The 21,436-nt window shown below is 44.4% G+C and overlaps 1 protein-coding gene across 1 annotated transcript in view; it reads right to left on the minus strand.

Moving 5' to 3' along the window:
• Nucleotides 1–21,436, minus strand: part of cfap92 (cilia and flagella associated protein 92 (putative)) — a 142,225-nt gene that overhangs the window by 9,222 nt on the left and 111,567 nt on the right. Inside the window, exon 14 of the mRNA XM_055648201.1 lies at nucleotides 8,773–8,985. Within this exon, the coding sequence (XP_055504176.1) occupies nucleotides 8,773–8,985 (213 nt within the window). The remainder of the gene's footprint in view (nucleotides 1–8,772; nucleotides 8,986–21,436) is intronic.

Below are 21,436 nucleotides of genomic sequence, written 5' to 3' on the forward strand. Positions count from 1 at the left end.
AGGGTGGCTAAGGTGAACGTTGGTCCATTGGAGGGTGAGGCTGGAGAGTTGTTGGTGGGGAACATGGAAATGGCAAAGGCATTAAACGAGTATTTTGTATCAGTCTTCACCATAGAAGACACAAAAAATATTCCAACGCTGGATAAACAGGGGGCGGTAGGAATGGAGGAGCTAAATACTATTAAGATCACCAAGGAGGTGGTATTAGGGAAATTAATGAGACTGAAGGAGGATAAATCCCCTGGGCCTGATGGATTACATCCAAGGGTCTTGAGGGAGATAGCGGTGGGGATTGTGGATGCATTGGTGATAATTTTCCAAAACTCCCTGGAGGCAGGAACGGTCCCAGTGGATTGGAAAATGGCCAATGTAACACCTATATTTAAAAAAGGAAGTAAACAGAAGGCGGGTAACTATAGACCGGTTAGACTAACATCGGTGGTGGGTAAAATGTTAGAGACAATTATTAAAGAAACACTAACGGGGCACTTGGATAAACATGACTTCATCGGACAGAACCAGCATGGTTTTGTGAAGGGGAAGTCCTGTTTAACGAATCTGCTCGAATTCTTTGAGGAAGTAACAACCCGGGTGGATAAAGGGGAACCGGTGGATGTGGTATACTTGGACTTCCAAAAGGCTTTTGACAAGGTGCCACATAAGAGACTATTGCTAAAAATAAAAAATTATGGGATTGGGGGTAATATATTAGCATGGGTAGAGGATTGGCTAACAAATAGGAAGCAGAGAGTGGGGATAAATGGTTCATACTCGGGATGGCAACCGGTAACTAGCGGGGTTCCGCAAGGGTCGGTGCTGGGACCCCAGTTGTTCACAATTTATATAAACGATTTGGAGGAGGGAACCAAGTGTAATATATCAAAATTTGCGGACGATACAAAAATGGGAGGAAAAGTAGGGGATGAGGAGGATAGGAAGAGTCTGCAAAAGGATATAGATAAGCTAGGTGAGTGGGCAACAACTTGGCAGATGAAATTTAATACTAATAAATGTGAAGTCATTCACTTTGGGAAAAAAAATGATAGGGCAAGTTATTTTCTAAATGAGGAGGAGCTGCGTTGTAATGCAACGCAAAGGGATCTAGGGGTATTAGTACATGAATCACTGAAAGTTAGTATGCAGGTGCAGCAAGCAATCAGGAAGGCCAATGGAGTTTTGGCCTTTATTGCTAGGGGGATTGAGTATAAAAACACGGAGGTCTTGCTGCAGCTGTACACAGTATTAGTGAGACCACATTTGGAATACTGTGTACAGTTCTGGGGTCCATACTTAAGAAAGGATGTACTAGCCCTGGAGGCAGTGCAGCGAAGGTTTACAAGATTAATTCCTGCAATGAGGGGATTGACATATGAGGAAAGGTTAAGTAGGCTGGAACTCTACTCTTTGGAGTTTAGAAGAATGAGAGGCGATCTCATTGAAACATATAAGATCGTGAGGGGCCTTGATCGGGTGGATGCCCCGAGGATGTTCCCAATGATCGGGGAAACTAGAACTAGGGGACATAGTTGCAGAATAAGGGGGGGCTCTTTTAAAACTGAGATGAGGAAGAACTTCTTCACCCAGAGGGTGGTTAATTTATGGAATTCACTGCCCCAGGGAGCAGTGGAAGCAGAAACTTTAAATATATTTAAGACTAAAATAGATGGTTTTTTAGCTGCCAAGGGGATAAGGGGCTACGGGGAGAGGGCAGGGATATGGACCTAGGTATGGTTAGTATAGTAAGACCTGAGTGATCTCCTGGACAAGTGTCGATCGCCTAGATTGGGGTCGGAGAGGAATTTCCCGGATTTTTTTCCCGAATTGGACCTGGGTTTTTATCCGGTTTTTTGCCTCCCCCAGGAGATCACGAGGTTCTTGGGGTGGAGAGGGGTGATAGCGGTATAAAGGGGAGGGTAGTGTCTTGTGTTCTGTGTCTTGTGTCTACTGTTTGTGGGTAAGTGTGTCTGTTTAGTGTTCAGCCATGAGCGAATGGCGGTGCGGGCTCGATGGACCTGGTGGTCTGCTCTCGCACCTACTTTCTATGTTTCTATGTTTTCTAAGTGAGCCAGTAACTTCAGCAGCCATACATGCCCAGGCTATAACACCCCACCACCATGTTTCACAGATAAGGTGGTATGCTTTGGATCTTGGGCAGTTCCTTCCCTCCTCCATACATTGCTTTTGCCATCACTCTGATATAAGTTAATCTTCGCCTCATTTGTCTCAAGACCTTTTTGCAGAACTTTTGTTGCTCTTTTAAGTACTTCTCGGCAAACTGTAACCCGGCCATCCTATTTTTATGGCTAACCAGTGTTTTGCATCTTGCAGTGTAGCCTCTGTATTTCTGTTCATTAAGTCTTCTGCGGACAGTGGTCATTGACAAATCCACACCAGACTCCTGAAGAGTGTTTCTGATCTGTCATACGGGTGTTTGGGTATTTTTCTTTATTATAGAGAGAATTCTTCTGTCATCAGCTGTGGAGGTCTTCCTTGGCCTGCCGGCCCCTTTGCGATTAGTAAGCTCATCAGTGCTCTCTTTCTTCTCAATGATGTTCCAAACAGTTGATTTGGGTAAGCCTAAAGTTTGGCTGGCGTCTCTAACAGTTTTATTCTTGTTTCTCAGTCTCTTAATGACTTCTTTGACTTTCATTGGCACAACTTTGGTCATGTTGATAAACAGCAATAAACATTTCCATATGTGATGGAATGACTGGAGGAAAGACTAGGTGCTGAGAGCTGTCTTATACCTGCATTAACCTGGCATTTTAACACACCTGAGCAATTACAAACACCTGTGAAGCAATGTGTCCCAAACATTATGGTGCCCCAAAATGGCGGCACAATGCATAATCACAGCTGTAATTTCCACATGGGAAAACCAAAACTTAATAAAATCTGACAATGTGCTCTTTAACCACATGTGATTTTTTTTTTTCTATTACAAATCTCAAATTGTGGAGTACAGGGTCTTTGTCCCAAACATTATGAAGGGCACTGTAGGTTCAGCCCTCTCTCTGTCCCAACCCTTGCACAGCGAATGGGACTCAAGGATGGACGTATCAGCTTCCGAACTTCTTTCCGCTGATAATTTACTCTTTACTGAGAAGCGCTAAGGATATTGGGATCAGCAAATTGCTGATCCTGAACATTAGTGCATCAGAGTTTTAAAGGTTACAGAGCATGCACGTTTGTCAGGGTTATCCAGTGCATCATGGATGCACAAGCACATCAAGGACGTGTTTTCTGTTTTAAAGGTACCCACTGTAGATTGGTTATTTCCTACTAACCAATTGTAGTGCTTGTTAGTAGTTGCTCCGCCCAGTAAGCGATTTATATTACTAGGAGCTTGCTGACATAATTCAGTCTGAGTAGCCGCTAGTAACTGTAATGTCCTGCAGACCAAAGCTGTAAAAAAATATGTGTTTTATCTCACATCTGACATTGCTGAATGCTGGCACCTTTTCAAGCTGACCTACACTCACTACGTTCGCATCGTTCATCGCAGCGATCCTCCAGATGAACGTGCTTCTGTGTTACTCAACCTGGCTGGTCCTGAGGCAATGAAACGTACGGACCGTTTTACATTTGACCCTGCTGTTTCAGACGCAAACGGACAGATCCTAGTGTGCAGAAACGATTGATGACCCTGCTGTCCTACTTGCAAAGTTTAGACAGTTATATGATCTCCCCTCGCACTACATTATCGAATGTACCAAGTTTTATGCTTGTATGCAACAAGTTGGCGAGCGGATCGAATGTTTTATTAGCGGTTTGAAACACATGGCTGCACGCTGTCAATTTCGAGATTTATGCGATGACCTGATCCGCGACAAGCTCGTTGGAGGTATGTTTAATGACAAGTTAAGAGATTAATTGCTTCGTAACACTGAACTGACTCTTAATCAAGTCGACCAGGCCTGTCGGATTGTTGAGATAACGGCTTCTCACACTGTATGTGATCTCTGGCCAGCCTTCCCAGTATAGTGTCAACCTGATGGACACCTGCTGTTGTAACAGGCAGTCGGTGCACAATGGATGGATTGAGGCAGGTGAATTAGTACGTGTTGGTTGGAGTTGGTAAAATTGTGAGGGGGAGAGCACGGGGGATGTCAGTGGTGGTGAATGGGGGGGGGGGGGGGGTTAAGTACGGGATGGATGGGGGATAGACAAAAGTGCTGGAGAAACTCAGCGGGTGAGGCAGCATCTATGGAGCGAAGAAAAATAGGCAATGTTTTGGGTCGAGACCCTTCTTTAGACTGTTCCCCAGGATCAGTACAGAATGGGGGGGGGGGGGGGGGGGGAGATCAGCGCAGGGTGAATGGGGGGGGGGGGGGGGGGGGTCAGTACAGTGTGGATCGGAGGGTCTGTGCAGGATGAATGGAGATCACTACAGGATGTATGAGGGGAAGGTGCAGGGTAAATGGAGGGTGGGTCAGTACGGGATGAATGCATGGATTAGTACAGGATGGATGGGGGATCAGTACAGGATGGATGAAGGAGGAGGTGCAGGATGGATGGGAAAGGGGTAAGTACACGGTGAATTGGGGAACCAGTGTAGGATGGATGGGTGGGGGTAGGGGGGATGGCAGGAGAATCCATGCGAGGTGGATAGGGTGATCAGCGCAGGATGAATAGATGGGGGGGAGGGTGGGTAGATGGGGAGGTGAGCACAGGGGATGTCAGTGAGGACTGAATAGAGGCAGGAATGGGAATCAGTGCGGGATGGAGAGGAGGGGTCCCAGGATAAAGGGGGGGGGGGGGGGAGTGGAGGGGGTGTACGAGAGAGAGTGAGAAAGAGAGAAGGGGGGGCGAGGTGGGGAGGAAGGAATCTCAGCGCTCCTCGGACAACATCTCCTCACTGCCTTGGCCATTGGGAACTCCTCGCCACTGCCTCCCTCCTCCGCTAGCCAACAAACAGCAAGGTGCGGGGCCGAGTGGTGCAGCTCAAAGATTCTATAGCTATAGTAACTTTGGTGCAGCTGCTTCAGAAGGGTCGGAGTGAATGACAGGTCCCGCACAGCGGCAGCAGCGGCCACGATAGCGGCTCCATCACCTCCTCCTCCCTGTTAGCGGCCGCTGCTTGCATATCCGCTAACGGCGCTTGCAAAACAAACCCTCCTGCACACCGAGGCCTCCCCCTCCCTCCCTCTTCACCTAAACAGCACCCGTAGTCAGGATCAAACCCGGGTCTCTGGTGCTGTGAGGCAGCAGCTTTACCGCCGTGCCGCTCTAAACATAGTTTATTCTTTCTGACATTGATAGTATTTCCACATACTTTGTATCAAGCATGCAACAATGGGAAGTTTAGTTAAATTACTGTTACAGAATAATACAATTGTTGCTTTGGGAGACCATATGGCCTTTTGGCCCTTCGCTAGATTCTATCCATAGCTATCATTAATATTTGTTGATCAGGTTTTCCTCATTTCTTTGCAAATGCTTTGATTGTCTTGAATATAACAATGACTTGGTATTCTATATTACACACCACTGTATGGATGTTTGAGAAATCCCACCATCTTGTCAATGCTACTGGCACTAATGTTGACTCTACGATCTATTCACAATTAATAATTTTCAAGCAAAAGGAACATTTCCAAGTTTTATCCCATCAAATATGTTCACAATTTTGACTATTCGTAGATCTCTCCAACAAACTTTAGGGTTAAAGGTTATATTTTAGATCATCATAATCAAGTTTTCAATTTAACATCCCTGATGTACTTGTTGTAGACATTATGCTGAATATTTACCATGGTTTGAACATGATTGGGTACAGATTGGGCACCATTGGTACATAAGGCACTGAGAAAACCATTTACTCTCTTTTTCACCCCCTTTCACCAGAGGCAGAATTTCCAACAAGGAGATCACATAAACTATTCCAAGTATGTCAGCTATTTTAATGTTGACCAATTAACCCACTCTGCTCTTTTCATACTGCAGAACTTTCCTTTTAAATTATTTAACCAATTTCCTATTGAAGGCAAAAGAGGTACAAAGTGCTGGAGTTACTCAGTGGATCAGACAACCCCTGAAGAACATTTGATAGGTGATTGACATTTGGGTCGGGACCCTTCGTCAGATTGATTGTGGGGGAGGTTTCACAGGCAGATGGTTGGAAAAAGGCCAGAGATGAAAAGATAGAAAGTGCGAACAAAAGGATTGAAGCGTTATGAATAGTGAAGCTAGAGGATTGAATATGTGGAAGGGGAGAAATAGGTGAGTGTCCAGATGGAGAGAAGAGGGGATGGGTTTGTGTTTACCTAAAACTGGATAAATAATTGTTCATACCATTGGGTTGTAATCTACCCAAGCAGAATACAAGATGCTGTTCCTGCAGTTTACATGTGACCTCACTCTGGTAATGGAGGTGGCCCAGGACAGAAAGCTCACTATGGGGAAAGTGAAAAGGAGCTAAATGCTTAGCATCTGGGAGATTCAGTAGGCCTTGGCGAGACGGTCACTGAGTGTAAGCTTTGTCTCGCCAATGTACAGGAGGACATATTGGGAACAGATTGGGATGCAGTAGGTGAGGTTAGAGGAGGTGCACGTGAACCTTCAGCAGGTCATTTGTTATAGGCTGCTCTGAAAGGTTAGATAGTACAGGATCCAGGGAGAGCTAGCCAACTAGATAGAGAGTTGTCTTCATGGGTGATGGTGGAAAGTTGTTTCTCGGGCTGGAGGCCTGTGACCAGTGTTGTTCTTCAGGGATCGATGCTGAACCCATTGCTGTTTGTGGGTTATTTCAACAATTTGAATGAGAATGCAGAACACATGATTAGTAAATTAGACGACACTAAAGTGGATCGTATCATAGATAGCGGAGATGGTTATCAAACATTTCAGCAGCATAATAAACAATTGGACAAGTGCGCTGAAGAATGATTAATGGAGTTTAATGCAAATACGTACGAGGTGCTGCATTTTGTGAAGTCAAACCAGGTCAGGACCTTCACGGTGCAGGGACGTAGTTCTTTGAAAGTGGCATGACAGCTGGATAGGGCTTTTGGAACATTGGCCTTCATCAGTCAGGGTATTGAGCATAGAAGTTGGGATGTTAGGCTATAGTTGTGCAAGACATTGGTGAGATCACATTTGGAGTATTGTGTTCAATTTTAGTAACCCTGCCATAGGTAGGATGGCGTTAAGCTGGAAAAAATGCAGAGAAGATTTACGAGGCTGTTGTCAGGACTTGAGGGCCTGAGCTACAGGTAGAAGTTGGACAGACTAGGACTTTATTCCTTGGAGCACAGGAGGATGAGGGGTGATCTTATGGAGGTATATAGAACCGTGAGGGGATTTTTTATCAGTCTTTTTCCCAGAGAAGGGGAATCAGGAACCAGGAAACAGTTTTGGGGTGAGCAGGGAATGATTTACCAGGAACCTGAGGCAAATTTATCACACAGAGGGTAATCAGAATCAGAATCAGAATCAGGAATCATACTTTATTCGCCAAGTATGTTTTGCAACATACGAGGAATTTCATTGGTCAGGTCAGTCATACGATTAAAAGTAACAGATCACTCAAAAACACATTTTAACATGAACATCCACCACGATATAATTAAATTTCATAAAGAGTGAAAATGGAATTAATACAAGGCTGTGTTTTCTCATCAATTCAATTAAACAGCTCTGGATTTTGCAAGCAGATTGGACCGGACATTAGCTGCATGTAATAGATTTCTGCTGCATCTTTACTTATCTCTCTAATCTTTCATGTGCCAAGAGATCCTCTTACATTTTGTAGTTTCCATTTGGCCTTAAGTTTGATATTATTGTTGCATTTTAATCTTGCAAATTATTTTTGTACAGTTGTACAATTCCAGCATGAACCAATATAACGCATTACCAAAAATCAAGTGCTAGAGGAACTCAGCATGTCAGGCAGCATCTGTGGAGGGCACAGACAGACAACATTTCAAGGCAGGATCCTTCTTCAGACTCATTATCTATCTCTTGCCTGGCCCACTGAGTTTCTCTAGCTTTGCTTTTTGCTCCAAGATTCCAGCATCAACAGTTTCTTGTTCTGCAATATAATACCAACTTCCTTTTTCCCACACTAGTTAACACAAAATCACTACTATTCTCTACAAAATAACTTTCACATTACAATGCCATTTTCTGGCTAGATGCTGATCTAGATGCTAGATGTAACCACAATTATTACATTAATCCCTTTTAAGAATTAATTTGGAAATTACTGCTAAGCTGATAAGATTCAAATGTTAACTTTCCAGTACACGGAATATTGATACTTGTTCATTTTAGTTTAGTTTAGAGATACAGCACAGAAACAGGCCCTGCGGCCCACCAAGTCCACACCGACCAGCAATCCCCGCACACTTACACTATCCTACATGCACTAAGGACAATTTACAAATGTACCCAGCCAATTAACCTACAAACTTGTGCGTCTTTGGAGTGCGGGAGGAAACTGGAGCTCCTGGGGAAAACCCTCGCAGGTCATGGGGAGAATGTACAAACTCCATAAAGACAGTACCCATAGTCAGGATGGAACCCGGGTCTCTGGCGCTGTAAGGCAGCAATTCCACCGCTGTGCCACCCGAGTGAAAATTAAATTGGTTAATAGATTATTTTGTTCTGTATGCACTATGTAGGTAATAATCAATCATCAATCTTGATATTAATGATGATGTATTCCTTATAATATCTATGATAGATATTATAGATATATAACATCTTTGTGCGCAACAAATTACTCAAGTTTTGAAAAGCAACACTGAAATATTCAAGCAATGATGATACCTTTTTAAGTTCATCTATTCGTGCATCATCAGGTTTGTGTAGATGCTCATTTGCCTCCAAGCTGCTTTTGTATCCCGGAAATCGGAATCCATCAAAGGTTAACCAAGCTTTCTTTGATCTTCTCTTTGCCTTCTTTTCCTCTTTGATAATGTCCACGGGAGCCACTGTTCCCCACAAGAATGTTTGACTGTACGTGAACCTCTGCCTTGGCGTCTGTCAGGGAGAAGCAGCAAATAAAAATGAGCATTTATTGCTTTGTCATTTGCACCAATATAAAGTTCAGTTCCGTTTAATTTATTTTCCCGTGTAACGATGTACAGTAAAAAGCTTTTCGTTGCGTGCTATCCAGTCAGCAGAAAGACAATGCATGATTACAATTGATCCATTTACAATGCATAGATGCATGATAGGGGCATATCTCCAAAACCATTCTACTTATACATGTTCTAAAATTGTCTGGAAGTCTTAAATCCAACATTGGGATTAGAGCGCAAACAGTCAAAAATAAGTGGTGCTCAAAATTTGCACCATGGGCCCTGGGTGGCATGTCCGGGTAAATTCTTATATAAATTACACCTCCCACCTTCCACTCATTGAAAAGTGGGGCAGTACAGAGAGAAAAATCACCTCATTAGTTGCTTTTGATCCTATGAGTTTTACTTTTGTCAACATCATTTGAAACATTGTTTCTGTTTACTATAAATTGACTGGAGCATAGCTATGAAAGATGACGTGTAGACTGGAAAAATTATGTTTTGTAAAATCTTCATTTACAGAACCTGTTTTTTCCTGGCTGATTTTAGTGTGTGCATGGTGGAAACATGGAAATCCTGAGGTTGTTGTCAACTCTTTCACAATCTTTGCACAGTGCACCCTGCTGGAATCTAGGGAAATTAGTACAATTGTTAACATTTTTAAATGTTGTGCTTTATTGCTTTAGTTCTCCTTGGGATGGCATGGGGTTGCTCCTGGCACTCCAGCTTCCCCCCACAACCCAAAGACAGGTGGGTTGGTGGGATTATTATCCTCTGTAAATTGCCTCTAGTGTGTGGGGCATGGATGAGAAATGGAATAATATCGAACTTGTGTGAATGGGCGATCGATAGTCGGCTTGGGCTCAAGGAGGCCGAAGGGCCCTTTTCCATGCTGTATCTCTAAACTAAACTAAACTAAACATACTGGTTCAGGTTTAAATGAGTTTTTATTAATATAATACCAATATTTAGCAATATTTAGCCGTAAAAAATAAACTTTATGTTTGCAAGTTTAATTTTCCCACGTTTGAAATCTGCTGCTTGATATATCAACTTTATTTTTTTCGGTTTTTGTAAAATGTTTATACTATTAACATTCATGCAAATGAAAAAAAAGTGCTCTGTCCTTGCTGGCTTGTTGTCTCTGTAAATACGTTAATGAGATGGGGTGCTTGATCATACATAATGGGACTGTCATATGCTGAGCGAATGGAGTGGCTGGGATTGTATACTCTGGAATTTAGAAGGATGAGAGGGAATCTTATTGAAACATATAAGATTATAAGGGGTTTGGACAGGCTAGAGGCAGGAAACATGTTCCCGATGTGGGGGGAGTCCAGAGCCAGGGGCCACAGTTTATGAATAAAGTAGGTATGTTACAAAACTTACCTTCAGCGGTGCTGCAGTTCTGCCACTGGCCGTATGCGCGACTTTGGCGCCTTCGAGGGGAGGGGAGGGGTGGGGTTAAAATGTGGTTTTTGTCCTGCCTGTCCTGGATATATTTTCTCGGGCTGCTAGCTAATGCTGAAGAATTGTTCCGACTGTCGTTCTGTGAATTTATTTTTTTTAAATCGCAGGACAATTTCAGCGCTGGAGTAAAATAAAAATCCGCTTCTAATGCCGTCAACGCCGATAACCGGGACGGATTTCACATACGGGACAGCAAAAGGTAAACCGTTTATATTACATACTAGACTAAGTGGGACCTGTTGGATCCCAGCATCACACGGGAGGGCTGGTCACCAACGCAATATTCCACCTCTCCACCAATTCCAATACTGCTCGCCAGTGGGGGGGGGGGGGGGGGGGGGGGGGGGGGGGGGGCTGTCTGTTGCGCTAGTATAGGTGTTGCGGGCTGAAGGTACTGGTTTTGGTATAGACATTGTGGGCCGTATGGATGCTTGGGCAGGCATCCAACTGTTGCAATGATTTTAAAAGCCAAGCCAAGGCAAACAATTGGGCTGCAGACACCCAACGACCAAAATTCATTTTGTGAACACAAACTTGTTAAAAAAAAAAGGCGAGGCAAACAATTGGGCTGCAGACACCTGACAACCAAAATTCATCTTGTGAACACAAACATGTTAAAAAGGGCTGCAGCCACTTTACACCGCATCGAGGGGACTCACTGTGTAGTAGACGTGCGTTCAGTGTTATTCGCAGCTCAGAGAGCCGTGACCTTCTCGCTTCCTGGTCTGGCAGAGGCTGAATGAAGCACGACACTTCCTGGTTTTATAGTCCCTCCCCCTGCCACCAGCGGGGGCAGCAGAGAGAATGGGGAATTTTGTAAAAACATTAATATCTCTCATTTTTCATCGACGGAAAAAATCCTCCGCGCTCATACAGCGAGGTGGGCAAAAATGACGGCCATAGGTGGCGGCGTTCTCTCGGAAATCGCAGCACAGTCGACCAAAAGCGGTCAAGAACAGAGATTTAGTAATATAATAAACATGCTTCTTAGGATTACCTTAATCCAAATTTTACGTTGCGAAAAGGTGATTTAGGCCCCATACGAACTGGCAGTGTTTTTCCTGCCAATATAGGGTTTAAATTCACCGCAACTCCGTTGGTGCGAGGAGGACTTACCTGGAGCTGTGAGTATAAAAACAGCGTGGGGCTTGCTTCTACAGAGGCCCGGGGAGCCGTTGGTGAGAGGAGGACTTACCTGGAGCTGTGAGTATAAAAACAGCGCAGGGTTTGCTTCTACAGAGGCCCGGGAAGCCGTTGGTGAGAGGAGGACTTACCTGGAGATGTGAGTATAAAAACCCAAATCTGCAACGTTCCATCTCTCTTCCAGAGAAGGATTCTGATTCTGGTGGAAGCCTCTGATTGGTGGAAGAGGACCAGCGGAAGCAGCTGATTGGCTTGTATTGTATTTGTATTGTAATTGTAAGGCTTTATTGTATTTGGATAAAGGGGGACAATGAGGGCCAGGGCAGTTTACTGTTCTGGATGTCAGATGTGGGAGGTCATGGAGTCGGGAGTGCCCTCCAGACGTCCACATCTGCGCAAGGTGCGTCGAGATGGGGCTCCTAAGGGACTGTGTCAGGAACCTGGAGCAGCAACTCGATGACCTCTGTCTGCTCAGGGAGAGCGAGGAGGCCATAGAAAGGAGTTACAGGGAGGTGGTCACTCCAAGACCACGGGAGACAGAAAACTGGGTCACAGTTAGGAAGGGCAACGGGCAGAGGCAGGGACTGGTGAGTACCCCGGTGGCTGTACACCTTAGAAATAAGTACTCATGCTTGAGTAAGGATGGGGGAGACAGCCTACCTGGGGGCAGCGACAGCGGCCGGGCCTCTGGCACAAAGACCGGTCCGGTTGCTCAGAAGGGTATGGAAAAGAACGGGAGGGAAATTGTAATAGGGGACTCTATAGTCAGGGGGTCGGATAGGCGATTCTGTGGACGCAGACAGGAGTCCCGGATGGTAGTTTGCCTCCCTGGTGCCAGGGTCAGGGATGTGTCTGAACGTGTCCAAGAAATCCTGAAATGGGAGGGAGAGGAGCCTGAGGTTGTGGTACATATAGGTACCAACGACATAGGGAAAAAAAGAGAAGAGGTCCTGAAAGAAGAATTTAGGGAGTTAGGTAGAGTTAAGGAGAAGGACTTCAAAGGTAACAATCTCAGGATTACTGCCTGTGCCACGCGACAGTGAGAGTAGGAATGGAGTGAGGTGGAGGATAAATGCGTGGATGAGGGACTGGTGCAGTGGGTATGGATTCAAGTTTCTGGATCATTGGGACCTCTTTTGGGGAAGGTGCGACCTGTACAGAAAGGACGGGTTGCACTTGAACTAGAGGGGGGCCAATATCCTGGCGGGGAGATTTGCAAAGGCTACTGGGGAGACTTTAAACTAGTATGGTTGGGGGGAGGGACTCAAATTGGGAAAGCTAGCAGTCAGTGTGTGAAGCAGGGGGCAGAGAATGGTAGCACTCTGACCCAAAATGTAGGGGAGAGAGAAGAAAAAGAAAATAATCAGAGAATAAGAGAGGGTGGGTTTCTTAAATGTGTATATTTTAATGCTAGGAGCATTGTAAGAAAAGTGGATGAACTTAGAGCCTGGATTGACACCTGGAAGTATGATGTTGTGGCAATCAGTGAAACATGGTTGCAGGAGGGCTGTGATTGGAAACTAAATATTCCAGGATTTAGTTGCTTCAGGTGTGATAGAATTGGAGGGGCAAGAGGTGGAGGTGTTGCATTGCTTATCAGGGAAGATATTACAGCAGTGCTTTGGCAGGATAGATTAGAGGGCTCGTCTAGGGAGGCTATTTGGGTGGAACTGAGAAATGGGAAAGGGGTAGCAACACTTATAGGGGTGTATTATAGACCGCCAAATGGGGAGCGAGAATTGGAAGAGCAAATATGTAAGGAGATTGCAGATATTAGTAGTAAGCACAAGGTAGTGATTGTGGGAGATTTCAATTTTCCACACATAGACTGGGAAACACATTCTGTAAATGGGCTGCATGGGTTGGAGTTTGTAAAATGTGTGCAGGATAGTTTTTTGCAACAATACATAGAGGTACCTACTAGAGAAGGGGCGGTGCTGGACCTCCTGTTAGGAAATGAGATGGGTCAGGTGGCAGAGGTATGCGTTGGGGAACAGTTCGGGTCCAGTGATCACAATACCATTAGTTTCAATATAATTATGGAGAGGGACAAAACTGGACCTAGGGTTGAGATTTTTGTTTGGAGAAAGGCTAACTTTGAGGAGATGTGAAAGGATTTAAAAGGAGTAAATTGGGACAGTTTGTTTTATGGGAAAGATGTGGAAGAGAAATGGAGTACATTTAAAGGTGAAATTTTAAGAGTACATAATCTTTATGTCCCTGTTCGGTTGAAAGGAAATCGTAAAAATTGTAAAGAGCCATGGTTTTCAAGAGAAATTGGACACTTGGTTCGGAAAAAGAGGGAGATCTACAATAATTATAGGCAGCATGGAGTAAATGAGGTGCTTGAGGAGTATAAAGAATGTAAAAAGAATCTTAAGAAAGAAATTAGAAAAGCTAAAAGAAGATACACGAGGTTGCTTTGGCAAGTAAGGTAAAAGTAAATCCGAAGGGTTTCTGCCGCTATATTAATAGCAAAAGGATAACGAGGGATAAAATTGGTCCATTAGAGAGTCAGAGTGGACAACTATCTGCAGAGCCAAAAGAGATGGGGGAGATATTGAACAGTTTATTTTCTTCGGTATTCACCAAGGAGAAGGATATTGAATTATGTGAGGTAAGGGAAACAAGTAGAGTAGCTATGGAAACTATGAGGATCAAAGAAGAGGAAGTACTGACACTTTTGAGAAAAATAAAAGTGGATAAGTCTCCAGGTCCGGACAGGATATTCCCTAGGACATTGAGGGAAGTTAGTGTAGAAATAGCAGGGGCTATGGCAGAAATATTTCAAATGTCATTAGAAACGGGAATAGTGCCGGAGGATTGGCGTACTGCGCATGTTGTTCCATTGTTTAAAAAGGGGTCTAAGAGTAAACCTAGCAATTATAGACCTGTTAGTTTGACGTCAGTGGTGGGCAAATTAATAGAAAGAATACTTAGAGATAATATATATAAGCATCTGGATAAACAGGGTCTGATTAGGAACAGTCAACATGGATTTGTGCCTGGAAGGTCATATTTAACTAATCTTCTTGAATTTTTTGAAGATGTTACTCGGGAAATTGATGAGGGTAAAGCAGTGGATGTTGTGTATATGGACTTCAGTAAGGCCTTTGACAAGGTTCCTCATGGAAGGTTGGTTAAGAAGGTTCAATGGTTGGGTATTAATGGCGGAGTAGCAAGATGGCCAGAGAGTAATGGTGGATGGTTGTTTGTCAGGTTGGAGGCCAGTGACGAGTGGGGTGCCACATGGATCTGTGTTGGGTCCAACTGTTGTTTGTCATGTTCATCAATGATCTGGATGATGGTATGGTAAATTGGATTAGTAAGTATGCAGATGATACTAAGATAGGTGGGTTTGCGGGTAGTGAAGTAGAGTTTCAAAGTCTACAGAGAGACTTATGCCAGTTGGAAGAGTGGGCTGAAAGATGGCAGATGGAGTTTAATGCTGATAAGTGTGAGGTGCTACATCTTGGCAGGCCAAATCAAAATAGGACGTACATGGTAAATGGTAAGGAATTGAAGAATGTAGGTGAACAGAGGGATCTGGGAATAACTGTGCACAGTTCCCTGAAAGTGAAATCTCATGTAGATAGGGTGGTAAAGAAAGCTTTTGGTGTGCTGGCCTTTATAAATCAGAGCATTGAGTATAGAAGTTGGGATGTAATGTTAAAATTGTACAAGGCATTGGTGAGGCCAATTCTGGAGTATGGTGTACAATTTTGGTCGCCTAATTATAGGAAGGATGTCAACAAAATAGAGAGAGTACAGAGGAGATTTACTAGAATGTTGCCTGGGTTTCAGCAACTAAGTTACAGAGAAAGGTTGAACAAGTTAGGGCTTTATCTTTGGAGCGCAGAAGGTTAAGGGGGGACTTGATAGAGGTTTTTTAAATGAGGAGAGGGATAGACAGAGTTGACGTGGAAAAGCTTTTCCCACTGAGAGAAGGGAAGATTCAAACAAGGGGACATGACTTGAGAATTAAGGGACTGAAGTTTAGGGGTAACATGAGGGGGAACTTCTTTACTCAGAGAGTGGTAGCTGTGTGGAATGAGCTTCCAGTGAAGGTGGTGGAGGCAGGTTCGTTTTTATCATTTAAAAATAAATTGGATAGTTATATGGATGGGAAGGGAATGGAGGGTTATGGTCTGAGCGCAGGTATATAGGGATTATTGTGTTCGGCACGGACTAGAAGGGTCGAGATGGCCTGTTTCCGTGCTGTAATTGTTATATATATGGTTATATGTTATATGGTTAACTGCAACGTTCCAATCGATCACGTTCCAAATCGAATTAGGTGTCAAATTACACTTATTTTTATGCTTTATCTGATGGGATAAATTGCAGACTTGATTTTTAAAATCTCAAAATTTTATGACATTGCTAAATAAAGGGTAGGCCATTTTGAACGGAGTGGAGAATACACTTTTTCATGCAGAGTGTTGTAAGTCTGTGGAATTCTCAGCCTCCGAGTGCGGTGGAGGCAGGTTCTCTGGATACTTTCAAGAGGGAGCTAGATAGGTCTCTTAAAGATAGTAGAGTCAAGGGATATGGGGAGAAGGCAGGAATGGGGTACTGATTGGGAATGATCAGCCATGATCACATTGAATGGCGGTGCTGGCTGGAAGGGCCGAATGGCCTACTCCTGCACCTATTGTCTATTGCCTATTGTCATGAAAGGTCAGGCCATTTTGTGTTAGAATTTTGATCTTCAGGGTCAGAAGATGAGGAATTTTTACTTAAAACTCATTCATTCACATACAGCATGTGGATGACACTGGCAGTGCTGACATTTATTATCTTGCATGACTGCTCCAGAACTGAGGAGCTCGTGAAGAATGAACTACACTTGTAGGAAGGAACAGCAGAAGATAGACACTAAATCTGCTTGACCCAAAATGTCACCCATTCCTTCGCTCCAGGGATGCTGCCTGTCCCAAAGAGTAACAGTACTCCAGTATTTTGTGTCTATCTTCAATGAAATATACTGTTGAGTCCAGAACTTTCTACAGATAAGATTAGGTAAGGGTGATAGATTTTCTTCCATACAAGACAGTAAACTGCATCGGAGTCTACGACAAAAAGTGGTTTCAAGGCTAAATGTGTAGAGAAGATTGACATAATATGCTGGAGTAACTTCTCTCCAGAAATGCTGCCTGTCCCGCTGAGTTATTCCAGCATTTTGTGTCTATCTTTGGTGTAAACCAGCATCTGAAGTTCTTTCCTACACATTTTAACCATATAGAGATGAGCTTGTTTATAAAACTACAGGCATACTTATTCATTTACTAGAATTGCAATTTTCCACCTGACATAATGCGATTCTAATTCATGGTCCAGATCTCTGGCTGCGACTCCACTTACTTAATCACCATGATACCCTACACATTGTCCACCGACTACAAAGCTAGACCACTTCAACTACTCTACATTAGATTCAGATTCTATTTTAATTGTCATTGTCAGTGTACAGTACAGTTAGTTAAGTACTTTAAGTACTTTAACTGCTCTACATCGGTGAGACCAAGCGCAGGCTTGGTGATCGCTTCGCCCAACACCCCCGGTCAGTTTGCATTAACCAACATGATCTCCCAGTGGCTCAGCACTTCAACTCCCCCTCCCATTCCGAATCTGACCTTTCTGTCCTGGGCCTCCTCCATGGCCAGAGTGAGTCCCACCACAAATTGGAGCAGCATCTCATATTTCGCTTGGGCAGTTTACACCCTAAGGGTATGAACATTGATGTAACATTGGCTATAGCATGTTAACCAATTAGAATGCTTAGTAATTATAAGCCCGCCTAATTGTAACATTCATAGTGTAAGATCCTGCCCACTGCTTGCCAGCCTGAGTACCAGTGTGAACGTGTGATGACCTGCTGTGTAGTTAATGACCTGAACAATACAGATGCTTGTGTTTCAACCCATGTGAGTTTGAGCTCTTTACATTGTGTCAGATCGGGTCTGCTCCGTATCTGTTGATCACGATTTATTTTGTTTACCAGTTTTTACTTGCATGTTTTTTTGTGATTCAGAAATATGGCTAGCTCTTGTCGAAAGCCTAGCCCGCTTGTGTTTGATTCTGACATCGCCAAGCGATGGAGAATGTTTGGGAGGATTACTCTCATTATATACGCATTGTTCGTCGCAACGATCCCGACGATTTGAAGGCTTCGCTACTGTTGAATTTAGCGGGTCCGGAGGTTATGATCCGTGCTGACTCGTTTGAATTTGCACCTGCCCATCTGGATGCGAATGGACAGGTATTGGTGCCAGCAGAATCTATAGACAACTCGATGGTATTGCTGAGAGAGTTCAGAGAACTGTGTGACCTGCCGTCTAACAGAATCCTTGAGAGGACAAGATTTTTTGCCCAAGTGCAACAGCCTGATGAACCTGTGGAACGATTCATCAGCGACCTGAGACACATCAGTTTTCAATGCAGATTTGGTGCGATAACAAATGAGCTTGTTAGAGATAAAATTTTGGGAGGAATGAGCGACCGAAAGCTGCGAACTGTATTCTTATGAAATGCAGACCTGACTTTAGATCAGGCTATTCATGCTTGTCAGATGGCTGAGACTGTGGCACCACTGGCTGATTATGATAGCGCGAATGCTAATCAACAACTAAATGTGAATATGGCTAGTTACTCTTCGCAAAGATTTCTCAATGCATCCAGCAAATTTCAGAACATGCCTAACATGAAGTGCACAAACTGCAACTATTTCCACCCCAGGGAGCGTCAATTTTGCATAGCCCATTGGAAAGTATGTCATAACTGCAAAAAACCCAACCACTTTGTTGTCGATCTAGTGGGAGTACAGCTTCAAGGACAAAGCTGCACCTGATTCAACAAGACCCGTCGGATTCAGATTCCCATGAACAAGACGAATCTTCCCACAGGAATGACTCTGATAGCTCAGGCACTGAGCCTGCCGTACTTTCCCTAAACCTGTCATTGTCGACCATGCAGTCACCCCGATCGTACGTGCCCCTCACCGTGTCCCGCATGGTACGCGTGAGCAAATACACAATGAACTTAAACGTATGGTCTCCATTGGGGTCCTTGCCGAAGTCAGCGAGCCCTCTGATTGGGTTTCCACCATGGTTGTCACCACAAAGAAAGACAAGAAGGAGTTACGCATTTGCATCAATCCCAAAGATTTGAATACAGCAATCAAACAGCAACACTACCCCATGAGGGCCATTGAAGACGTCACAGCCCAAATCGGTAACGCAACGGTTTTCTTGATTTTGAATGCCAAAAACTAATTCTGGCAAATCCCGTTAGACCGCGTCTCGTTGGCATTAACAACAGTCGCCACCCCGTTCGGACATTACGGGTTCCTAAGAATGCCTTTTGGCATCAGCTCTGCCAGCGAAGTCTTCCAGCGTGTAATGGAACAACTGTTTGCAGAATTTCCCTGTGTTATCATAGTTGACGACATTCTGGTTTATGGCCCCGATGCCACCGAGCACGATGCAAACTTACGTAAAGTACTGGACCGTGCCAGAGACATCAACTTAAAGCTGAACCCACTTAAATGCAAGTTCAGGTTTCCTGAAGTCACTTACATAGGTCACGAGTTCACTAGCAATGGACTAAAACCAGACCCACTGAAGACTGAAGCAATCAACGAGCTGCCAGTACCAACTGACATCACCAGCCTACAACGGTTTCTAATCATGGTCAACTACCTGGGGAAGTTCATCCCCAATCTCAGCGAACAATCAGCCCCCCTACGTCAACTAACCTATAAGGACAATACCTGGTCCTGGTACCCAAACCACCAGAGAGCTTCTGAGACTTTAAAACTACAGCTCGCTAGTTCACTGACTCAGTCTTACTTTACTTTAAGTCTTACTTTAACCTCAACCTGCCAGTTACAATCACCTGCGACACATCCCAGTATGAACTAGGCGCTGCATGCCTGCAGACCTCTTTCAACGGCGATGTTTTGCCGGTCTCCTATGCTTCCAGAACCTTAACAGATACTGAACAGCGCTATGCCCAGATAGAAAAAGAGCTGCTTGCCATGGGTTTTTTGCCTGTTCCAAATTCAAAGACTTAATTTTTGGCAAAACCTTCACAGTAGAAACTGATCAACCTCTGGTTACAATCCTGAGCAAGCCTATCCACACTGCCCCAGCAAGGCTTCTACGCATGATGATGCAGCTCCAACAGTTTGACTTCCACATTGTCTACAAAAAAGGTTTCCTTCGTTCCAACTGACGGCCTGCGCTGCCTTGCTGAACACACTGCCATGGATAAAACCTCCCAGCTGCTAACTTCTGTCATTAAAAGCAGCTGGTCAAACAAACAATCCAAAACTCCCACCGAACTAAGTCCCTACTTTCTGGTACCTGACGAGCTTATGCCACAGGACGGAGTGATTGTAAAGGGCCATACGACGGTTATCCCCACCCCCCCCCACCCCCCCCTGTACGTAAGGAGTACTACGAGGAGATCCACGGTGGCCACCCAGGCATTGAGGCCACCCAACAAAGTGCCAAAGAAATTATTTACTGGCCCGGAATGACCAAGTACATTTGGGAAAAAACGGAGTCTGCCAAAAAACAGGCAGGTGCCACACCAGCTGAAACAGCCGCTTCTGTCCCAACCGGCTCCACCCCTACCATGGTCGTCCGTGGCCGCCGATATTTTCGACTGGCACAGGAAACACTATCTCGTGTTGGTGGATTTGTACTCGAGTTGGTTCAAAATTGATTTTCTACCAACCATCTTCTCCGAATTGGTCATCCTGAAACGTCGTCAGCACTTCTTTGTACATGGCATTCCAGCCCGCCTTCAGACTGACAATGGGACACAATTCTCCAGCCAAATGTTCAAAGACTTTGCCAAACGCTGGAACTTTAAAAATGTCACCAGCAGCCCAGAGTACCTACAGTCCAATGGACTTGCCGAATGCGCTGTTTGCAGCGCTAAACAAGTTATGGAACGGTCCTTCCTGGCTAAATCTGATGTTTACCTAGGTGAATCCTGGTGGAATCTATCACAGGTTATTGAGAGAGGCAAGAGAGAAGATTGTAGTGACCGCAAAGAAGATCTTTCTATCTTTAGCCGGAGGCGAGATCCCGGAGAATGGGAGCAGCCGATGTTGTTCAGGAAGGGGTCTCGACACGAAACATCACCCTTTCCTTCCCTCCCGGGATGCTGCCTGTCCCGCTGAGTTACTCAAGCATTTTGTGTACCTTTGTTTAAGAAAGGAAGTATAATCCAAAAATTACAGACCAGTGAGCCTCTAATGGAGAGGATTCTTTGGGATGAGATTTACTCTCATTTGGAAGAAAATGTGCCAACTCAGCCTCGGCTTGGTTTTATGCCTGGCAAATCACATCTTAAGAACTTGAAAGGGTTCATGGGTTTATGTAATAAGAGGAGAATTAGGCCATTCGGCCCATGCAGTCTACTCCGCCATTCAATCATGGCTGATCCATCATCCCCTCTTAACCCCATTCTTCTGCCTTCTCCCCATAATCCCTGACACCCATAGTAATCAAGAATCTATCTATCTCTGCCTTAAAAAACATCCATTGTCTTGGCCTCCACAGCCTGCTGTGGCAAAGAATTCCACAGATTCACCACCCTCTGAGTAAAGAAATTCTTCCTCATCTCCTTCCTAAAGGAACGTCCTTTAATTCTGAGGCTATGACCTCTGGTCCTAGACTCTCCCACGAGTGGAAACATCCTCTCCACATCCACTCTATCCAGCTTTTTTGAGGTGATGAAGGCGATCAAGGGAGGCGGGGCAGTGGATATTGTCCACATGGATT

This window comes from Leucoraja erinacea, chromosome 16 (genome assembly GCF_028641065.1).
Source record: "Leucoraja erinacea ecotype New England chromosome 16, Leri_hhj_1, whole genome shotgun sequence".
In the NCBI taxonomy this organism is placed as follows: domain Eukaryota; kingdom Metazoa; phylum Chordata; class Chondrichthyes; order Rajiformes; family Rajidae; genus Leucoraja; species Leucoraja erinaceus.